The following is a 23,215-nucleotide window of genomic DNA, read 5'->3' as shown; positions in this document are numbered from 1 at the left end:
TCCGCATTGCAATCCTGCCTCTGATGATAATGAGCCTGCTGAAAACTTTTCTGTGAAGAGAAGGAGTATGAGTTTTTAAAGTAGCACCAATAACCAGAGTGAAGACTGCTATTTTTTTTTTTTATTATTATTTGTGATTGGGGGAAATTAACTTAAACAAAATTTCCTTTTGTCAATTAATTTGGACCTGGTGAAATAGACCTATTTCACCAAAGTCACCAAGTTCCAGCTTTGATCATTTCCAATATAAAAATATAAATGTAGTTCCAAATTAGTGGTGCCTCCATCCAAATGGCCGTATATTTATGTCTCGTGGATGGGTAAGGCCCTGTGCCCCACCGTTCGACAAAAGCAACCCAAATCCACACACTCTATGCTCCTCAGGGCTTTGTTAGATGTTTGTAGAGCAGAAGTTGGTGGCCGGCCTCTGGTATGTTACAATGGTGGAATCCAATGCAATTATTAGCTTATAGTCAAGGCTTTAATTATACATTTTATGTCCTTTTAATTCAGGTTATCCCACAAACAAAGTACATTTTAATCAAGAGATCAATAGATCATGGCATAAGCTAGGTACTGTCTAATGGCTGTGTCGGTCCATGCAGAGCTGCTCTAGTTCATGGTTGGTACATATAACAGCTCCTGGTCAGGAGAGATTGTTTACTCACTTATCATAGGAGAAAAAAATCCAGGGGCTCACAGCTTTCTGAGGCAACACATTTCCCTGCCTGTTTTATCACAGGAGTGAGTGTTTCTACCCGTTGCCTGTCCTGTGTGCTCATCATGTATCAAGTCAGTAACATTTTCCCACCTACAAAGAATGGAGAGGTATGTAATTTTTATTGGAGGTACACTTTAATCTAAAAATAAAAAACAGAAAATCGCATTATATAATTTTAAAATAATGAATTTTCATTTTATTGCATTAAATAAGTATTTGATCCCTTACCGACCAGCAAGAATTCTGGCTCTCACAGACCTGTTTGTTTTTCTTTAACAAGTCCTCCTACTCTGCTCTTATTATCTGTATTAATTGCACCTTTTTGAACTCAATACCTGTATAAAAGACACCTGTCCACACACTCAATCAATCATACTACAACCTCTCCACCATGGCCAGGACCAAAGAGCTGTCTAAAGGACACCAGGGACAAAATTGCAGTCTGCACAAGGGTGGGATGGGCTACAGTACAATAGCAAGCAGCTCGGTGAGAAGGCATAGTTATTAGAAATGAAAGATGACTGTCAATATTCCTCTGTCTGGGGCTCCGTGCAAGATCTCGTCTTGTGGGGTAAGGATGATTCTGAGAAAGGTCTGGAGTCCGCCCAGAACTACATCGGGAGGACCTGGTCAATGACCTCAAGAGAGCTGGGGCCACAGTCAGAAACATTACCATTAGTAACACACTATACCATCATGGATTAAAATTCTGCAGGGCACCCAAGGTCCCCTGCACACGTCAGCACATGTCCAGGCCCATTTGAAGTTTACCAATGACCAGCTGGATGATTCAGAGGAGGCATGGGAGAAGGTCATCTGGTCAGATGAGACCAAAGCAGAACTTTTTGGTATCAACTCCCAACAGTGGAGGGTGAGCACAACCCCAAGAACACCACTGACCCAACTGTGAAGCATGGTGGGGGAAACATCATACTTTGGGGGTGCTGTTCTGCAAAGGGGACACGACGACTGCACCGTATTGAAGGGAGGATGCATGGGGTCATTTATCACAAGATTTTGGCCAACAACCTCCTTCCCTCAGTAAGAGCATTGAAGAAGGGTCATGACTGGGTCGCTGTACTTGGTAATACTCCATGCTAAACTATTGCACAGTGCTATACTATCTGAGGCTGGACTAGATGAACCAGGCTAAATTATTATTCACATTGAAGGGCCATTTATTAGACGTTTTTTGGCTTGTTTCAGATGATGTACCTGGGTTCTGGTTTGTGCTGTGTCGGTGCCCTGGCTGGTCTTTCCACCCAAGGCACTGCCCGTCTTGGTAACACCTTGGGCATGATCGGAGTCGCTGGAGGTATCGCAGCCACCTTTGGGGCACTAAAGCCAAACCCTGAATTGTTGGCCCAGATGTCAGGAGCCCTGGCGCTTGGTGGCACGATTGGTAAGTGCTTTACTGTTTCACTAATCACTCTGCTGGGAGTTTTACTTCACACTCTTATATCTAGTCACCATTTTATGGGCACCCAGAAGGGTTGTCAAATGTCCTCGTTCATAGAGAACTATAAGGGAAGCCATTACTCCTCATAAGCGTGAGACTTAGATTTAAAACTTTAGCAGAAGCTAAAGTTTTTGTTTTCTTCAGTGATCTTTGCATTTTGTTGAGGTGGACGTATCTGTTAAATTTAACAGGGAGTGCAGCTATTTTTATTTAGCTTCTCAAAAAATGTCAGGAAAAATCATTAATCAGTGGAATGAACATGGCAGCAAAGTCTGAGGTTAAATGTGTTTTCCAGGATTAAAAAAAACATATTCTAAAATTTGGCTCCACATTTGTCTCTTAGTTGTCCTAATTATTGATTTTAATCGAGCTGAGCTGCGATGCCAGACACAACCTGTAGACTGGTGTGGCACTATTTCTGAAACAAAACAAACAAAATGTTGTTTTTCTAATCCTTCATAAGCGATTTAACGTCTCAGATTTTTGTCAGCCTGTTCATTCAGTGACCATTTTACCCGCTGTCTCACAACAAAATGCCAATGGCTCTTAAAAAAACCAAAACAAAACAAAAAATACGCAACGCACACAAGGAATGCTACTGCTAAACTTTTAAGGGATTATCTGGCACTGTTCGCACCTGGAGGGGAGCGATGACGTCGCCAGTGGTGCTGTTGAGCGACAACGCCATTGGTGCTGGTAAGCTGCACCGATGATGTCATCAGTGGCAATGTTGGTCGGCGCCGAGGACGTCACCAGTGGCGCTGCTGATCGGCGCCGAGGACGTCACCAGTGGCGCTGCTGATCAGTGGCGCTGCTGATCAGCGCAGAGGAAGTCACCAGTGGCGCTGCTGATCAGCGCAGAGGAAGTCACCATTGGCGCTGCTGATCAGCGCAGAGGAAGTCACCATTGGCGCTGCTGATCGGTGACGAGGACGTCACCAGTGGCGCTGCTGATCGGTGACGAGGACGTCACCAGTGGCGCTGCTGATCGGTGACGAGGACGTCACCAGTGGCGCTGCTGATCGGTGACGAGGACGTCACCAGTGGCGCTGCTGATCGGTGACGAGGACGTCACCAGTGGCGCTGCTGATCGGTGACGAGGACGTCACCAGTGGCGCTGCTGATCGGTGACGAGGACGTCACCAGTGGCGCTGCTGATCGGTGACGAGGACGTCACCAGTGGCGCTGCTGATCGGTGACGAGGACGTCACCAGTGGCGCTGCTGATCGGCGACGAGGACGTCACCAGTGGCGCTGCTGATCGGCGACGAGGACGTCACCAGTGGCGCTGCTGATCGGCGACGAGGACGTCACCAGTGGCGCTGCTGATCAGCGCCGAGGACGTCACCAGTGGCACTTACCTTCTGGTGCGGATGTGAGTGGTATTAGGAAACCCTTCTGAATATCTGTTTGCTGCTCATACATTTTGGCTTGGACCCCGCTTTGATGTGCAGCTGGTATTATTCTCTTCACCATTGATTAGTACACCCCATGTAACAGCCGCCGCTCTACTTGAAGGTGACGTGCGTTTTACATGATCATCCTTCTGGACATAAAATCATTTTGAGTAGAAATATTAATTCCCCCTGACAGGTTTACATAAAGGACCCTCGCTCCTGTCAGGTTTTGTGTGGCCGCACACAATAAACCCCCCTCCCTCCTGCTTCATCCATATTATTTTATTGTCTGTCCTGTCTCGCTGGCTGCTTTGAAGTAATTTAGAGTTATTTTAGAAGGAGCAAACCTTTCCAAACGATTGCAGCACGCCTCCCTTCCTCCGAGGCATGTTGCTGACTTATTGTTGGTGGAGAGCTGGAATGTTGTGCCTTTTGATGGCATGATCCCCGTACAGGCCTTTTATCTTCAAACGGCAAATAATCCCGAATGCTGAGCGTGTTTTCAGGTCGTGCAGCTGTTCGGGCTGCGCTGAATATACAGACCTCGCCGGCAGCCGATGGTCCTACAGCTCGCGGTGTTAACTGCTTAATGCCAGCCCCTATATACTGTATTTGGTGGAGCGCTGCTGCCTGGTGGGTCACGTGTAGCTTAAATACGGACTATACACCTGTCTGCTGCCATACCCCATCTTTCCACTTTCTCCTTCCATTTTCCAATCCGTTTCATCCATAGTTGCACATTTTGCTTAGAGCAGTGTTCCCTAACCGGTAACCATCCAGTGGTGCAAAGCTACAACTCCCAGCACTCCCTGACGTGCTGTAGTTTATGGCCATAAATAAGATTTCCAGTAGATAAAATAATTTTATAAAGGGCTCAAACCAGTAAAAAAAAAACAAAAAAAAACAAACTCGCCCTCGCTGATTGATCATGGTCTCCTATCCAGTCTCTATTTTCCTTGTGCCGTCTCCAGATTGGCAGAACGGGCATTTCTTGGCATTTCTGAGGTCAGTCACTGCTGTGGGCATTTCCTACCATGTCTGATTCATCAGAATGGGGCCAGTAAGGGAATTGGTTAGGATGTTATTTCGTGATCCCGTGTGAGGGGCTGGTATATAGTGACTCTGATCTCTCCTTCAAACCACATATCCATGCCCTTGTTACTTCCTACTGACTCCAACTTACAAATATTTCCCGCATTCCTTAACCAAGAATCTGCAAAAACCCTAGTCCGTGCCCTCATCATCTCCCGCCTCACCCACTGCAACCTCCTGATCTGTGGCCTCCCCTCTAACACTCTCGCACCTATCCAATCTGTCCTAAACGTCACTGCCCATCTAGTCCACCTATTCCCCCGCTATTCCCCAGCCTCTCCCCTCTGTCAATCCCTGCACTGGCTCCCTATTACTCAGAGACTCCAGTTCAAAACCCTAACCATGACATACAAAGCCATCCACAACCTGTGTCCTCCATACATCTGTGACCTCGTCTCCCGGTACTTTCCTGCACGCAACCTCCGATCCTCACAAGATCTCCTTCTCTACTCCCCTCTTATCTCCTCTTCCCACAATCGCATGCAAGATTTCTCCCGCGCATCACCCCTACTCTGGAACTCTCTTTCCCAACACATCAGACTCTCGCCTACCGTGGAAACCTTCAAAAAGAGCCTGAAGACCTACCTCTTCCAGCAAGCCTACAACCTGCAGTAACCACCGATCGACCAAACCACTGCACGACCAGCTCTATCCTCACCTACTGTATCCTCACCAATCCCTTGTAGATTGTGAGCCCTTGCGGGCAGGGTCCTCTCTCCTCCTGTACCAGTCGTGACTTGTATTGTTTATGATTATTGTACTTGTTTTTATGTACACTCCTTTTCACATGTAAAGCGCCATGGGATAAATGACGCTATAATAATAGTAGTATACATGTGTCCAGCTTCATAGAACTTATCATTTACTCGTTCTGACCTGTCAGGGTTTAGTCAGTCTTGATGGGAGCATGGTCTCTGCATGTTCCTTATGTTGAAAGCATCAGAACTCCTGGGAGATGCTCATGTGACTGTGTGAACTGTACAATAACAGGCAAATCTTTTGACGCAGGCTTTCCCTCTGAGGCATTAAATTGGAGTAGGCAGCCAGGTGAGCATTCGTCCCATTAATGAATGGGTCAGACTGGAAATCCACTTCGGAGACCAGAGGTTCAGAGCAGGATTTCTCAGTCAATACACGTGGGATCCATGTGAACGTTCCTGTGTAGATCTCCAAACATTGGAGAACACACACTAATGTCTCCTTGTTTCTCTCCCCAACAGGTCTGACAATTGCCAAGCGTATCCAGATCTCTGATCTACCCCAGCTCGTGGCTGCCTTCCATAGTTTGGTGGGTCTGGCGGCCGTCCTCACTTGTGTAGCAGAGTACATGATTGAGTACCCACACTTTGCAACTGATCCAGCTGCCAATCTGACCAAGATTGTGGCTTACCTGGGCACATACATCGGTGGTGTCACTTTCAGCGGTTCCCTCATCGCCTATGGAAAACTTCAAGGTGAGTGTGTGCCAGCTGTCCTACATGTTCACACCTCACAAAATGATTCCTTTGTTTTCCAGGTGTCCTATAGGAAGAGATCTGGGAGTCATTGTCTTGTGCGTGTGTTGTACTTTGTGTCCCATTGTCGGTGTGTGTGCACAACTCTGTCTTCACTCTTTTTGCCACCTGGCTTCAAGTCCTTCATCAATCTTAATTGCATGTGTATGTTCCAGAAGAAGTCTTATATTTGTGTATAGTGGCACCCAAAATGTTGCCATCTGTCTCAGTCCTTTTATTCGCATGTTGTGGTTGTAGGCGAACGCATTTCTAGTGTGCTATGGGATGTCAGGATTGTGATCAGGTCTGCATTGAAGGTTTGGAATGAAAGGTTATTACTAGTGATGAGCGAGTGTACTCGTTGCTCGGATGACCTCGGAGTATTTCTTACTGCTCGGAGATATAGTTTTCATCGCCTCAGTTGCATGATTTACAGCTTCCAGATACGCTGAATACATGTGGGAATTCCCTAACACACAGGCATTCCTCACATGTATACAGCGTATCTGTAAGCCGTAAATCATGCAACTGAGGCGATAAAAACTACTATCTCCAAGCAATAACAAATACTTGGAGCTCACCCGAGCAACGAGTATACTCGCTCATCACTAGTTATTACCAAAATAGTAAATCATTGTCCATTTCCCACAGTCCCGTGGACCAGTACCATACACGGCTTATTAACCAGGATGGCACTGTTTGGGGGGCCAACGTGCACCCCCATTTCGGTACTTTTGGTCATTCCCTTTAAATATTATTGGGAATAGTTTTTCCATTTGGACTGACTGGGCCGTGAACCCTGCGTCTGCATAAATGGCCCAGCATGTTATGTAATCTGTATAATAATCGATAATGGCTTCTAAATTGTTCCAAGATCTCGTTGAATACTTTTGGTCCCACTGCAGTTTGTTGGCAGCCGGCGAGCTGCGTTGTTAGCACAAAGCTTTGATAACGGCTTGTATTAAGCTCATCAATTAAGTAAGAGATGGGAATCTCGCAGATCAGGGGCCTCGGACGGATCACTCAGCTCCCATATATCCCTGTCCAGAGCGCTCGTACTATACTGCCAAGGCATATTAAATATCCCCTTCCCCACTGACTGCGCACAACATGCGGAGCGCGGCTGTTACCTCTTGGCCTCGGCTGTGCGCGTTGTGTGTGTGATGTCTCCTGGTTAAAGGTAGATCCATTTTACCCTCCTCTCGATTAGTGATGTTGGTGGTCCTTAAAGATTGTCGGTCCGTCCACTGTGACCAGTGATCAACTGATCTGCAGATCACTTTAGGTAATAATTGGAGTGATTTTCAGGGGGTAAGTCACCAGACCGTGTCTTAAATTACTGTTTATCGCCTATTGTCAATCCATTTCTAGCAGTACAGGCGGATTACAGGAATTGTGGGCGGCTCTTTGTCTCTCTGCTCCTGCTCTCCTGTCTGTCGCACTTCATACTGGCATTACAGAGAGGCGGGTCTTGACATATGAGCAAACAAGCCCATTGGACAATGGCAGGAAAAATGCATGCTGGGGAATGAGGGGGAAAAGATGTTGTAGCGCCTATAGTGCTGACAGAATGCAGAGGAACTTCACACTCAAACAGTGAATGGTTCACTCACAGAGCATAAGAATGAGGACATTTTCTGGATATAGTAGACTGATTGTATAAACCAAAAGCTGTTAGTTATACATTTTTTTGCAGGTGATGAGCACTGCCGGACCATGGTTTTTATGCAGGGGTTGTACGTAAGGACACATCCAAATTACTAACACAGAATGGAGATGTGTGAAGCCTGTGACAGGGATCCCCCATCCCCCCCACCATGATGTCCATATATCCTAGTGGCTTTATAAGACACCTGGGATCTATCCTAGTGGCAGATGCCCCTGACCGCACTGTGTGACTAGGTGGCATTGGCCCAGGGCGATGGATCAGACACTTTCTCAGACATTGATGGATGTAGTGGAGCAATGGCTCCTATTGTCCGTGATGCTGCCTCCTCGAAGGGCGGATGCTCCAACTGGAGCTGGTACAGGAGTTGTGGGAAGGAGCATGTGTTGTAAATTACTCCACTCTCTGAAAACAGAGACCACATAAGAACAAACAGGATCCAGAGGTACAAAATGCAAGGAAGACCAAGCGGGTGAATCCTGAGCTTTGGAGGGCTGCAAGCTGCAACAGCATGTAGCAGAACAGGTTATATACGGTATATAAAATCAGTCCTGTCCGATGACCTGTATATTATGCAGCGAAATCTGTAAGTGAGCACCAAGTCACTGTAAATAAATACATACATATATATATTAGAATTTAATCAGCCCAGCTCTGATATAGTGTGTGTGTGTGTATGTATGTATGTGTGTGTATGTATGTGTGTGTATATATATATATATATAGTTTGTGTGTGTGTGAATATATGCAAAAAGTTGGAACAGCACACATATAAAAGTAGTATGGGTGCAGGGCCTCCCAGCAAGGAGTCCCCTCCATGCAAAATGATATAAATTCAGAAAAGAGGCGGCACTCCAGTATCTTCAAAGATACAGAAGGGACTTTAATAGCCCTGGTGGCGTGGCAACGTTTCGGCTACAATGAGCCTTTCTCAAGGATTTCACTGCATAAAATACAGATTATGCTCTGTGCACACAGGTCAAGTGGGTGGGTTTAATCTGTGGCTGACAGCTCTGTGCTTCATTGTAATATATACCATATATTAATTTTTTTTTATATGTATAGTTTATATTTTTTATATACTGTTGCATTTTGCATCTGGATTTTATTGCTTTGTATCAGATAACTTGATATTTAAAGAAGCAAAAAACCCCAAACCTGTGTTCATTAGGTAACATGACTGCTTTGTCTGTTCATCAGGTGTCCTGAACTCTGCCCCGCTGCTGCTGCCCGGCAGACACGCGCTGAATGCTGGTCTGCTCGCTGCCAGCGTTGGTGGTATGATCCCATACATGCTGGACCCCAGCTACACGACTGGCATTACATGCCTCGGCTCTGTGTCTGCCCTCTCTGCGGTTATGGTAGGTTTCTGTTTGGTCTTGAAAACTATTGCATGTCCCATTGTCCCATGTCCCATTGCTCAGAAGAATAGACTAGCTAACGTGATCGGTTTTCCACCTCTAATCTGTATTTGATGGTCTGTGGTCTGGGCTCATCCTCTGCCTGGGGTTCAGCGCAAGAAATAATTTCCAAATAACTGAAAGTCAAAAGAGATTGAGACTTGGCAGCACTTAGGGAATCTGTCACCAGGTTTTTCCCACCTAATCAAAGCACAGCATTGGGTAGGGACAGAGACCCCGATTCCAGCGATGTGTCACTTACTAGGTTACTTGCTGTAGTTTTGATTAAATCCTTGTTTGATCAGCAGGAGATTATTACTTGAGGATTAATAAACCTACTGTCTGGTCGTCCTCCATATTCATGAGCTCTATATAACCACGCCCCCACCACTGTTTAGCAGATTTCTGCCTATTCACAGTGTACACATAAAGCTGCCAATCAGTGGTGTGGGTCGGGTTATACAGGGCTCAGCAGTTAGAGAACTGCTGGATATGCAGCAGAGAAAACAGAGATTTTATAAAACCTACATTAGGCAGCCGAGTTAGTGATGCACCGCTGGGATCTAGCAGTTCTCTAAATGCTGAGCCCTGTATAACCCCGCCCACACTACTGATTGGCTGCTTTCTGTGTACACTGTGCATAGGCAGAAATCTGCTAAACACATGGTGACAGATTCCCTTTGCAGGGGTTTTGATAAAGAATATCTATTCACATGAGAGGTGATGTATGATCGCTTGGGGTCCGATGGTTGGGGTCTCCACTGATAACTAGAACAAGTGTCCTCAAGTCCTCTATGTGAATGGAGTGCAAGCGCCACTCTATGGGGGGCTGGTAGAATTGCAGTCAGTCTCATGGACTGTCAAAGCTCCATTACGCAGGTGACTCTATATTGTAATTCTTGTGATTAGTGGGGGGTCTCCGCAGTCAGAACCCCAACGACCATACATTGGTCTATGGACAAAGCCTGTTGTAACTCCCAGGTGTTCAGGCCTCACCTACACTGGCCATTTTCACCATTTGTTAGTCCTTTCAATAGAAAAAAGAGTGTCTGTGAGATCCTGACACCTCCCTTCATGGATAACATTGTGTTCTTCCTTCAACGCTGGCACACGATGATTACTCCAATAGCTCCAGGATAAAATGAATGTGAAAGTCCTAGGTGGAGAATCTGCTGTGGCAGGCGCTTGGCCGGGCTGTGGCGGGGGGAGCAGGCAGTCGATCGGCTGTCCTGTGGATGATAGGCGATTGTGTATATTTTATTTCTTTACATTTGTCTCTTTAGATTGTGACGGATCTCCAGATCCCGGTGATGCCTGAAGGCACCCAGTAAGGTCATGCTCCTAATAACAGGTAGATGCTTCAGTGTAACGTGTCCTATTCTGTGATTTCCCCAGGGAGTCACCCTGACAGCGGCCATTGGCGGAGCGGACATGCCGGTCGTCATTACCGTACTGAACAGTTATTCTGGATGGGCTCTGTGCGCTGAAGGCTTCCTGCTGAACAACAACCTGCTGACCATCGTCGGCGCTCTCATCGGTTCCTCCGGTGCTATCCTGTCTTACATCATGTGTGTGGTGAGTTAGGAACTTGGTTTTTTTTTTTGCATTATTTGAGGTCGGCAAGCAATGCATTTTTTGTTATTTTGACCAGGCTCGAGAGGGGCACATGCAGGCTCTGCCTTCTAACGGGGCACATTCCTTGTCTAGGAGACCGGCCTCTGACACTGCAGAAGTGGCCGGTAGCCTAGGCAACACGCCGTATACTATAGAATAAAAAAATCCCTATATTCTCGAGAACAGGGAGGATTTTTAATAAGAGGTAAATTAGAAAAATTTGCAATTCTAACTATTTAAGAACATGAGACGATCCCTTTAAGGGAATCTTGTGTCCATGTTTTCCTTGTTCTCCTGTGGAACTACAGGACCCAGAAGAACTAATAGTAATCTAATTGGATAAAATATACTGATGCGGAGTATGTGACGGAAAGGAAGGGTTCTTGATGATGTGGATTCTGAGGTTTGGGTCCATATTTTGGAAAACCCACGTCGAGGACCCTCACTATCCTGAGAGTCCCTAAGTAAAATCAAAGGCATAGCCAAAGAAAAAAGGCTTTTTCTCTTCTGGCTAGTATATGCCATGGCATTATGGTTTGTGGGGGTACAACCTGGGGGTCAACAACAATTTTTGAGAATAAAGAGACCAATTCCCTGTAAATTATTATTTTGCTGAAAAATCCCATGCCCATTTAACGACCGTTCAAAAAAACTCCAAGAACCAGCAGCTTTACCTCCCTGATTTTGACTATATGGTGGCAGTTCGGCTGTACCACATCGCCCCCGGCTCTTGCAGACGGGCACGAGGGGCATCACACACTTCTGTATCCTCGCCGATGGTAATTGCCGGGTGTGATCCCATCGGCATACTTTTCCATGTAAAGTTGTATTTATGTGATGAGTGTAATGACGGGGTCACCCACCACAGTCTGGGAAGCGGCTGAGGTCGTTACATGGGGCCAGGGCGTCAGAAGTTAAAATAAAACGTCTTCCTGTCAGTAAACCACACAGAAAGTAGAAACACTTCTCCGCTCCTCCGAGAAATTATTCTTTCAAAGCAGCGAGTTGAAGCAAGCTTTAATGAGTTAGAATCCAGTAAATGCGCAGCCTTTAGTGGTTCCCCCCACCCCCCCTGCAGACGGCTAAGGGGTTAAATGCAGCGCGGCGCTTTGAGCTCAGAAGTGGTTTGATGGGCAAGGGAAGCATGTAAATTAGGAAATTGAGGGGGGATCTGCATCAAATTTGCGTCCGTCTTCCATATTGTGTGCTTTTAATCAGTGTTGTCTTTAATTGGCCTACTCCATAGCGTACACACAACACGCCTGCTCACCTCCGACTCCTGGGAGGGCGACGCACTCGATTCTGATACCTCCCATTTGTGCTGAGAAGTTGCTAAGTCTTGTAAAAATCAATGTAATCAAGGCGCGGATTCGGCTTTGCAAAATGTACAAGATCAGATGGTTCTTGAGAAAATGTTATGGTATTCCCCCCCCGTTTACTGTAACCCCCCACATGCCCACGTCCGATGTCATAACTGCTCATGGCGGCCCACAAGGCCTTGGCCGTCTGTTAGACCCTCGGTGTGGTGTATGCCCAGGCTGCCATCCATTGCCATTCCCGGGGGGGTTTACAGCGTGCAAATGTGTCTGCTGCTTGTAAAATGCATTGGAAAATTGCTAAGAGCTTTGCGGCTTATCCTCCATTATGAGTGGTCCAAGTGCAGAACATCCCAGCATCTGTAAATGTTTGGAAACTTTTAATACCCAACCCCCCACGTAAATAAACTATCGTGGCCGCCAATGTTGGCGTCAAGAGTTTAATATTATCCTGTAGCGCCACCATAGGGGACATGAAACATTACACGGTCTTCAATGTTGTCGCACATGAGATTTGGCTCCTCCAGGATAAGAGACGCTTTGTCAAATAAGTCTGGGCGCAGAAGAGAGGACTGCCTGACATAATCATTAAAGAGGTATTCCCATCTCCAAGATCCTATCCCAATATGTAGTAGGTATAATATTAGCAAATACCTCCAATTTAGAAATGTATAGTTTTTCTGATTCGCTATGTCTCTTTCCTCATGTGCAGGCATTTCAGGACCCTAGGTATCCATGGTTACGACCACTGATATAGTGACAGTTCATTTCTAGTGGTCGTAACCGTGGATACCTAAGAGCCTGCAATGCCTGCACATGAGGAAAGAGACATGGCGAATCAGAAAAACTATACTAAATTTCTAAATTGGAGGTATTTGCTAATATTATTATTACACCTACGACATACTGGGATATTGTCTCAGAGATGGGAATACCCCTCTAAGGTATTAACAATGGGGTTTCTAGACCAGACAGTGGATTTTTAATGATGCTTTGAAGTGTGTAAATCTGCTCTCCATGTGTAATTATTACACGTGTGTGATCACTTTACTGATTTGGGTACACATTCTTTAATTTATTTTTTTTTTAATCTTGGAGGAATTAGAGCTTTGTTTTTAAAGGAACCTGTTACCCCCAAAATCGAAGGTGAGCTAAGCCCACCGGCATCAGGGATATATCTACAAGATTCTGTAATGCTGTAGATAAGCCCCGATGTATCCTGAAAGATGAGAAAAAGGTTAGATTATACTCACCCAGGGGCGGTCCCGGTACGATGGGCATCGCAGTCCGGTTCGGGGCCTCCCATCTTCTTACGATGACGTCCTCTTCTTGTCTTCACGCTGCGGCTCTGGCGCAGGTGTACTTTGTCTGCCCTGTTGAGGGCAGAGCAAAGTACTGCAGTGCGCAGGCGCCGGGAAAGGTCAGAGAGGCCCAGCGCCTGCGCACTGCAACGGACCGCGACGCCCATCGGACGGGACCGCCCCTGGGTGAGTATAATATAACCAGTTTTTCTTTCAGGTTACATCAGGGGCTTATCTACAGCATTACAGAATGCTGTAGATAAGCCCCTGGTGCCGGTGGGCTTAGTTTATAGGCCAATTTTGGGGTGACAGATTCCCTTTAAGATTATCTTTTTTCAAGCATGACTGTATAGAGAATTGTGGCTTATTGCCTTTAAAGTGTTATCCCAACATTGAAAGGTATCCTCTTAACCAGAGGGGAATTCTGAGCCCTATTCTCAGAATCTGTAGAGGTCCCAATCCTCCCTCCTTCGGATTCGCTGTGGGACTGCTGCACACGTATTCTGCCATCACCACTGCCTGCCACAATCCAATAAAAAGTTCCAATAATGTCATTGAAGTTGGCTGGAATGTACTATTCTTATGTATTTGCACATAGATCTGTAAATTTGAGGCTGATGATGAAATATTACAGTAATGCGCCACATAGTGCTAATCTGGACATCTCCTAATATCTTGTCACTTCTATAAGGTTACGTTCACACAGTTGTTTTGACTTTCCAATTGTTTGTTCCGTTTTGAGGAAAAGAAATGCATCAAGATCCTATAAGTAGTAGTAGCAGTAGCAGCAAATACCTCCAATTAGAAATGTAATATAGTTCTTCTGATAAGCTATGTCACTTCTTTTACACTTACTGTGATTTTAGCAGCCCGTTTTTGCTGGCCTTTTTTGCGGGCCGTATCGCCATAATTTTCCGGGTCTGCCACAAAAACGGGCGGCAAAAATCTTGCGGATCACCATTTTTCTGGATTAGAATAGTATAAAAAAGTAGGGACCAAAAAAAACGGTAATCCGCAAAAACGTTGTTTTTTCGTCCTCATTGATTTTCAGTAGGGCCGTGTCCGTAAGCCGTGAAATATATCAAACAAGCTCGATATTTTTTCATGACCGTAAATACGGCGTACGGCGCTCCTACGAATTTTTTGCGGCCCCATGGAAATGCATTGGGGTTGCAAAAATGGTCCGGAAAAAGCACGGCAAGTGTAAAACCAGCCTTGCCCTATGTGCAGGGCATTGCAGTAGCCTAGGTATCCATGGTTACGACAGCTCATAATTACAGTTGGTGGTGACATGGCTTATCAGAAGAACTATACTACATTTTGAATTGGAGGTACTTGATGATGTTATTATTACACCTACTACTTATTGGGATAGGATTTTGGAGATGAGAATACCCCTTTTTAATGTTTAAAAAAAAAACAAAAAAAACCTTTTTCTTCCACTTTAAAAAATGAAACCAGATGGAAACCAGATAGACCCCTTAATAATCGGAGGGTTCCTTCTGATTGCTTGTACCAGCTCTTTCCGTAGGTTTGAGGTGTGAACGTGGCCTTACTCTAGGACGTCCTATTTGCCGCTGCCGTGTCGTCGTGGGTCTGTCCCACCACAGAGGGGCAGCAGTCAGACATTACATAAGCGGCTCATTCAGCGAGCGGCCCCAGCGGCCAGGTTTATCTGCTGGAGATAATCTGTTGCAGATGAGGAGGTGACAGTCGAAATATTTTGATTGCTCCAGCATTCTTCTTCGGAGAACATTTCTTATGGCAGGCTGGATGCATACTTGTTGTATTATCCAGTGCCGTGCGTGTCTGGGGAGACCTTCCTCTGGGGACTCCAGCCCTGTTTGGCACTTTTGTGTCTGATGATGCAGACATGGAGTGATTAGATGTGTATAAGCAGATTATCTGCCAGGTCAGTCTGAGGCCACGGCAAGTGTGTGTCTGTGCAGAGCTATAGTCGCCTGGCACTTATTCACTTGTGTCCCCGGCCGCGCCCGCGATACCTTTTAATTTTTTGTGGGTTTTTTTGTGGCATGACCTAATTTACAATGCATTACTATATTGTCATGTAGTAATGATTGTAAATACTTTTGCTCCTGAATAGAAAAGTTACTTACTGATTTTAATTAATATTTTTAATATATATTACATTTTTATTTTTTTTTATTATTTAGTTTTCATACTCTCACAGATTATTCTGGGTCATGTGACAGTCAGTCCCCTCTTCTGAGACCCGGATCTTGTGGCTCACATCCTCTTGATTTCCCCATATTCAGAGCATCGCTTAATATACGTATCGTACCACGCGGCTTCATGTACAGAAGTAGGCTCTACTGCGTTATTCACACATCAGTATTTCTGATCACTATTTCATCAGTATTTGTGTGCCTAGACCAGGAGTGTCTCCAAAACACAGAACAGGTGTCAATCTGTCAATTATACTTTCTCTGTAAGTTTCACTCTTGGTTTTGGCATACAAACACTGATGAGATACTGACCCAATACTGATGTGTGATTAAGCACTTTCATGGCGCATGGGCAGTGTGGTGTCGGTAACTGCCCATCAGCCTGCCCCTGTCCGTGTGGTGTCGATAACTCCCCATCAGCCTGCCCCTGTCTGTGTGGTGTCGGTAACTCCCCATCAGCCTGCCCCTGTCCGTGTGATGTCTGCAACTGCCCATCGGCCTGCCCCTGTCGGTGTGGTGTTGGTAACTGCCCATCGGCCTGCCCCTGTCTGTGTGGTGTTGGTAACTCCCCATCAGCCTGCCCCTGTCCGTGTGGTGTCGGTAACTGCCCATTGGCCTGCCCCTGTCCGTGTGGTGTCGGTAACTCCCCATCAGCCTGCCCCTGTCCGTGTGGTGTCGGTAACCGCCCATCAGCCTGCCCCTGTCCGTGTGGTGTCGGTAACTGCCCATCAGCCTGCCCCTGTCTGTGTGGTGTTGGTAACTGCCCATCAGCCTGCCCCTGTCGGTGTGGTGTCAGTAACCGCCCATCGGCCTGCCCCTGTCTGTGTGGTGTTGGTAACTGCCCATCGGCCTGCCCCTGTCGGTGTGGTGTCAGTAACCGCCCATCGGCCTGCCCCTGTCTGTGTGGTGTCGGTAACTGCCCATCGGCCTGCCCCTGTCCGTGTGGTGTCGGTAACCGCCCATCAGCCTGCCCCTGTCCGTGTGGTGTCGGTAACCGCCCATCAGCCTGCCCCTGTCCGTGTGGTGTCGGTAACTGCCCATCAGCCTGCCCCTGTCTGTGTGGTGTCGGTAACCGCCCATCAGCCTGCCCCTGTCTGTGTGGTGTCGGTAACTGCCCATCGGCCTGCCCTTGTCTGTGTGGTGTCGGTAACTCCCCATCAGCCTGCCCCTGTCCGTGTGGTGTCGGTAACTCCCCATCAGCCTGCCCCTGTCCGTGTGGTGTCGGTAACTGCCCATCAGCCTGCCCCTGTCTGTGTGGTGTCGGTAACTGCCCATCGGCCTGCCCCTGTCGGTGTGGTGTCGGTAACCGCCCATCAGCCTGCCCCTGTCTGTGTGGTGTCGGTAACCGCCCATCAGCCTGCCCCTGTCTGTGTGGTGTCGGTAACTGCCCATCGGCCTGCCCTTGTCTGTGTGGTGTCGGTAACTGCCCATCAGCCTGCCCCTGTCTGTGACCTCACTTGTATATATGGGGGGCAAGGCCTGAGCGGAAGAAAATCAAGTGCACGGGATACGACTAGTGATGAGTGCTACTGCTCGTCTCGAGATTGCACTTTGAGTATCGCGAGTGCCATGTTCCAGTGCCCGTGGCTGCTTGTTTCGCAGTTGTTTGCAGCCACAAAACGTGTGAGGGTTGACTGACAAACACAGGCAATCCTCACATGCTTTGTGGCTAGTGAAACATGCGGCCGCGGGGACTCAACATGTCACTCGAGCACCCGCGATACTCTGAAGTGTCAAGTAACGAGAACTAGGGCTCATCACTAGATACTACACCTGATAGGCCCAATCACCAGAAGAGTGGGCTGTGGTGAGAATGACGGATCCACCATATCCCCTTATATTATGAAAATATTTAATATTAGGATATTAAGCAATTAAAAGGAAAAAATGATCATAAGTGGATTCAATGTCCCTTTATAACATGTCCACATAGAAGAAAAAAAAACTGAGTTAAAGCAGGGGTTGTTAAATTAAAGAACCCTGACCAGTTTCCATATGGATGAGTCATCGCCAGACTGTGGTTGCGGGCTGTAAAGGGTCAACGGTAATGATGTGTAAGGCGCCCTGCATTTACTAATGTGGGCCACGTGACAGTCTGTGATACCTTAGGGGGGGACTTCTTTGGAAATCACTATCTTGCTACGTTTCTTATTTCTAGGAGGTTAATAATATCAGCTTTTTAATATGGTCACATGTGTTTAATTTTACTCATAAAGTGCCGAATTATCAACTTTTCTAGTTTTGTAAAACAACAAAGGCAAGCAAAAAGTAAAAATAAAAAATGTAAAAACAATCATAAAGGCTCCCTGTTCAGCTAAATAAGCAGCAGCTCCCTCACTGGGGTACAGCATCCCTCCATGTACAGCATGGACTGTAATTGATTTTAATGGGCACATGTAGTAGTACATTTGCACGCCTTGCATATTTCTCGTATAGAGGGTTTGCTGTGAATCGTCTCTTTGTAGTAGCGCGGGACATTTTTGAGTCTAATTTTTTGAGAGATTAGTGTCTGCAATGTTTTGTCTACTCCTCGCCCCTTTTGAACTGTATCAAAGTGAAATCGAGTTAATTCCCTACTTCTTCCAGTGGAGACTTCAGGGTGAGTGAATCGTCTTCCTCATACCTTACATACCAATTATGGCTGCCAGTCACAGACTAAACACGATCCTTGTGTTGCTCGGCTTCCATGGTGTAATCTTCAGCTTGTGAATCAGCGTATTGTTACCTAACTAGTCATCTGGGCAACCTGTGTGTCCATGGTGGCCTCATCCCGCAGACCACGAGGGCCGGGGCTGATAGGCAAATTGTGGTTTATAGCTATTAAAGTTCCTTTTTTTTCTTATTTCCGGTAGGCCATGAACAGATCCCTTGCTAATGTGATCCTTGGAGGCTTTGGAACCACATCTACCGCCGGTGGCAAGCCAATGGAGATCACCGGCACCCACACGGAAATCAATCTAGAAGGCGCAGTGGACTTGATCAAAGAATCTCATAACATCATCATTACACCAGGTAATGAACCGCCCACCTGACCTTTACAAGGAAAGTCACTGATTAGCACCACCCCCTTGACTGAAAAAAACAGGAATAAGCTGAAGTTGCAGTGAATAAAGTACATTGTATACTGAATCTTTTCCCATGAATTGGGATATCCATCTACTTCGCTTCTCCTGCTTTATATCATGATCCCGGCAGAGCGGATTGCATTTTCAATGCGATAGGTTCCCTTTAAATAGCGTGCCACTGTTTTGTTTTTTGTTTTTTTTTATTTTTATGGTTTTTTCTATCAAATATTATATGGGGTCCTTTATTAATTGGTTTTTGAATGACCTCTTCCATTTCTGCACCTCATTATCATTTGAGATGCGGAAAATCATCCCATCATGCAACCCCTCTGCTCCCCAGAAGACACGGGCCGTGTAAATGGCACCATGCGGGCATCGACGGGGCAATTTAATTCCCTGTTACTTCCCTCTCTACGTACGGCTGCCCTTCATAGATGGAAATCAGATGGTAGAAATATATTGGGGTGTGTCTGATAAGGAAGGAGCCTGATATTTGGTATAAAGCTTCTCCAACCTATTAGGAAAGCCCTATAGGCAGCGTCTGTTTCTGTCTATAGAGCCCCATGGTTTATACACATGTTCTCCGTTGTTTGCAGGTTACGGTCTGTGCGCTGCTAAGGCTCAATATCCCATCGCAGATTTAGTGAAGCAGCTGAGAGATTCGGGAAAAAATGTCAGGTAGGTATAAATTCCCAGCAGTCTGCACTCGCTATATGATGGAAGCCGCATGGGGGGAGGGGCGGAGGAAGACTTGGGGATAAAAATCGGCTTCCTGTGTTACATTTTTCTAAAAATAAAAGCAATAGGTTTATATGTGTGTATAATACGTGTGTGTGTACGTGTGTGTACGTATATAAATGTAATTAAAGTCTTGTCTCTGATAATGTGGAGCCTTGCTGAAAACACTCTCTGAATAGACAAGAGACTAAGGAAGCTTTATTATGAAAATTACAAGATTATTTTTTTTGTGATTTTTAAATAAAGATCCATAATATACCGTATATAGATGGATCTTTATTAAAAACACAAAAAACCCCTATTAATCTTGCAATTCTCATATTAAAGTTTTCTTAGGGTACCGTTACACAAAACGATTTACCAACGATCACGACCAGCGATACGACCTGGCCGTGATCGTTGGTAAGTCGTCGTGTGGTCGCTGGAGAGCTGTCACACAGACCGCTCTCCAGCGACCAACGATGCCGAAGTCCCCGGGTAACCAGGGTAAACATCGGGTTACTAAGCACAGGGCCGCGCTTATTAACCCAATGTTTACCCTGGTTACCATCGTAAATGTAAAAAAAACCAAACAGTACATACTCACATTCCGGTGTCCGTCAGGTCCCTCGCCGTCCGCTTCCCGCACTGACTGAGTGCCGGCCGTAAAGTGAAAGCAGAGCACAGCGGTGACGTCACCGCTGTGCTCTGCTTTTACTTTACGGCAGTCAGTCAGTGCGGGAAGCGGACGGCGAGGGACCTGACGGACACCGGAATGTGAGTATGTACTGTTTGGTTTTTTTTACATTTACGATGGTAACCAGGGTAAACATCGGGTTACTAAGCGCGGCCGTGCGCTTTGTAACCCGATGTTTACCCTGGTTACAAGTGAACACATCGCTGGATCGCTGTCACACACACCGATCCAGCGATGACAGCGGGAGATCCAGCGACGAAATAAAGTTCCAAACGATCTGCTACGACGTACGATTCTCAGCGGGGTCCCTGATCGCTGCTGCGTGTCAGACACAGCGATATCGTATGGATACCGCTGGAACGTCACGGATCGTGCCGTCGTAGCGACAAAAGTGCCACTGTGAAGACGGTACCCTTAGACTCTTGTCCTTTCAGACAGAGTTTTAAGCAAGGCTCCACATTATCAGAGACCAGATTATAATGACAGGAAACTCCTCTATACACAGCTGATAACACAGGATCCCCCAATCACTATAGAAAATGTCACAGTTGACCTGCTCCCCCTCCCTTCATATTGACCTTCGCACATCCTCATTAGACATTTTAATACAAACCACTGTGGCTATGTACAGGTGTTGTTTCCTGAAGCAGGAACTTGGGATCTAAGAAAAAAAAAAAAACAGCTGACAGTGCAACTATTGCAAGATTTCTTTACTTTAACTTCAATACAGATTGTGTTATGAAAAAAAAAAAAAACATTTCAAAAACCTGATTTAAGCAATAGATAATATTCTGATGATGTCTTACCTTTAATGTGCTAAAGTATTTGCTTGCACCACAGTGTTTTTTTGATAAATTCTAAGGGACCGCAGAAATAAAGGGTTGTGGTTTAGCATAAAAAAGGCCATGGCTTCACCTGAGGGGGGCATAGCTTAGTGTGCCATCCATTTTGGCACAAAGTAAGCCAACTAATGGGTCAGTGGTGTGAACTTATACTAGATGGTGTAAAGGATCGCCACATTAATAAACCAGCAAGAGACATGTAGAATGTGCCAGATTTAGCTCAAGGCATCCAAATCTGATAGTGGGATATTAGTGGGATCGTCCGAACATCCTTTATGGAGGCGATGATTGTTGGGCAGTATGAGTTAAAATACCCGACCCTTTTATTTTCCAGGAAATAAGCCTCCGCCAGAGGTATAGGGCAGCAGCTTTCTCAGCTCTCCCCAATTAACACACATTTATGTGTATTGGGGAGTTGAGAGAGAGCTGATGGCTCAGCGAGTGTCCATTCCACTGCGATATTTGTCCGTGTATTCATACACTTCCAGGAGGAATAACAGAGGAACGACACTACACAGAGTTTATTGTAGCATAAAATAGTTGCATTGGACCCTGTGCGGAGCTGTTTTTGTCTTTGAAGGGTTTGTTTCTGGAAGACTTGACTTATTTTCGTGGCCAGTCTTAAAATAGTCTTCTAGCCTCCCTCCCTTCCTAGAAGAGAAAGTCACAGCTGCAATGTAAACTGCTTACTTGGTCCTGAAGTCTTCTTGGAACCCGAAAATAAATATTCTTGTAATAGCATACGACTCGTATCTCTCCTCCTATCCCCCTGAGCGGAGCGCTCTGCAGGAAATCTGCTCTTATGTAATCAGGCTTGTCACACTCGCTGTGAAGGCTGCTTTTGGGAATAAGGTTTTTTTTTTTTTTCTTCACGTCAATGTCCTTATTTTAACTTCACGTTTTGCAGAGTAGGCGCCCTGTGAGCTGAAAATGTAAAAATGTATGTGATACACATGAGCTTGTCGCCCATATTGCTGCTCCCTGTAACCACTGCTTTCCATGACTGCTCTCCATTTTACCAAACCACGAGCACTTTGCGGAGTATCAGCGCTGCCTCTGCAGTTATTGGATATGCTGGAAGCTCTAGTTACATGTCCATTAACATTAATATGGTTTTTTAGTGATAGAGAAAATAAATAAATTGGCATTGTGAACAAATTTCTAATTACCTTTAATTGTCAAATTTCTCATTTTGTCAAGCGAGGTTATTGCTACAGAATTATAATAGCCACTTGTTACACTCAGAGAAACCTGTCCTGATTGTTTTATAGGGCAGGTGCCTGTGAGCATATGTCGTAGAAAGCTCCGCTGCAGGGACCTGGAGACACACAGACCATGTAGTATCACGTTATCTCCAGGTCACAACAGCTGCTCTTACTTCAGCACCCTGTTATCTCCAATATTAGATCAGATAGACAGGGTGGACAGTAGTTTGAGCAGCCTCTTCTTACCTCAGCACCCTGGTATATTCAGTATAAGATCAGATGGGGTGGACAGCAGTGTGAGCAGCCTCTTCTTACTTCAGCACCCTGGTATCTCCAGTATTAGATCAGATGGGGTGGACAGCAGTGTGAGCAGCCTCTTCTTACCTCACCACTTCTGGTATCTCCAGTATTAGATCAGATAGACAGGGTTGACAGCAGTGTGAGCAGCCTCTTCATACTTCAGCACCCTGGTATCTCCAGTATTAGATCAGATGGGGTGGACAGCAGTGTGAGCAGCCTCTTCTTCTCAGCACCTCCGGAAACTCCAGTATTCTATCTTATAGACATTTTGAGCAGCAGTGTGAGCAGCATCTTCTTACCTCAGCACCCTGGTATATTCAGTATTAGATCAGATGGGGTGGACAGCAGTGTGAGCAGCCTCTTCTTAGCTCACCACTTCTAGTATCTCCATTATTGGATCAGATGGAGTGGACAGCAGTGTGAGCAACCACTTCTTAGTTCAGCACCTCCAGAAGCTCCAGTATTCTATCTTATAGACCTGTTGATCAGCAGTGTGAGCAGCCTCTTCTTACCTCAGCACCCTGGTATATTCAGTATTAAATCAGATGGGGTGGACAGCAGTGTGAGCAGCCTCTTCTTTTCTCACCACTTCTGGTATCTCCATAATTAGATCAGATGGGGTGGACCGCAGTTTGAGCAGTTTCTTCTTACATTAGCACCCTGGTATCTTCAGTATTAGATCAGATGCAGTGGACAGCAGTGTGAGCAGCCTCTTCTTAGCTCACCACTTCTAGTATCTCCATTA

General features: G+C 46.0%; 1 protein-coding gene across 1 annotated transcript in view; it reads left to right on the top strand.

Moving 5' to 3' along the window:
• Positions 1 to 23,215, top strand: part of NNT (nicotinamide nucleotide transhydrogenase) — a 115,733-nt gene that overhangs the window by 64,379 nt on the left and 28,139 nt on the right. The window contains exons 14-19 of the mRNA XM_077285404.1: positions 1,928 to 2,123; positions 5,889 to 6,122; positions 9,028 to 9,188; positions 10,623 to 10,802; positions 18,497 to 18,656; positions 19,306 to 19,387. Coding sequence (XP_077141519.1) covers positions 1,928 to 2,123; positions 5,889 to 6,122; positions 9,028 to 9,188; positions 10,623 to 10,802; positions 18,497 to 18,656; positions 19,306 to 19,387 — 1,013 coding nt within the window. The remainder of the gene's footprint in view (positions 1 to 1,927; positions 2,124 to 5,888; positions 6,123 to 9,027; positions 9,189 to 10,622; positions 10,803 to 18,496; positions 18,657 to 19,305; positions 19,388 to 23,215) is intronic.

Source organism: Ranitomeya variabilis, chromosome 1, assembly GCF_051348905.1.
Source record: "Ranitomeya variabilis isolate aRanVar5 chromosome 1, aRanVar5.hap1, whole genome shotgun sequence".
NCBI classification, from domain to species: Eukaryota; Metazoa; Chordata; class Amphibia; order Anura; family Dendrobatidae; genus Ranitomeya; species Ranitomeya variabilis.
This window is presented reverse-complemented; position numbering and strand designations above follow the sequence as displayed.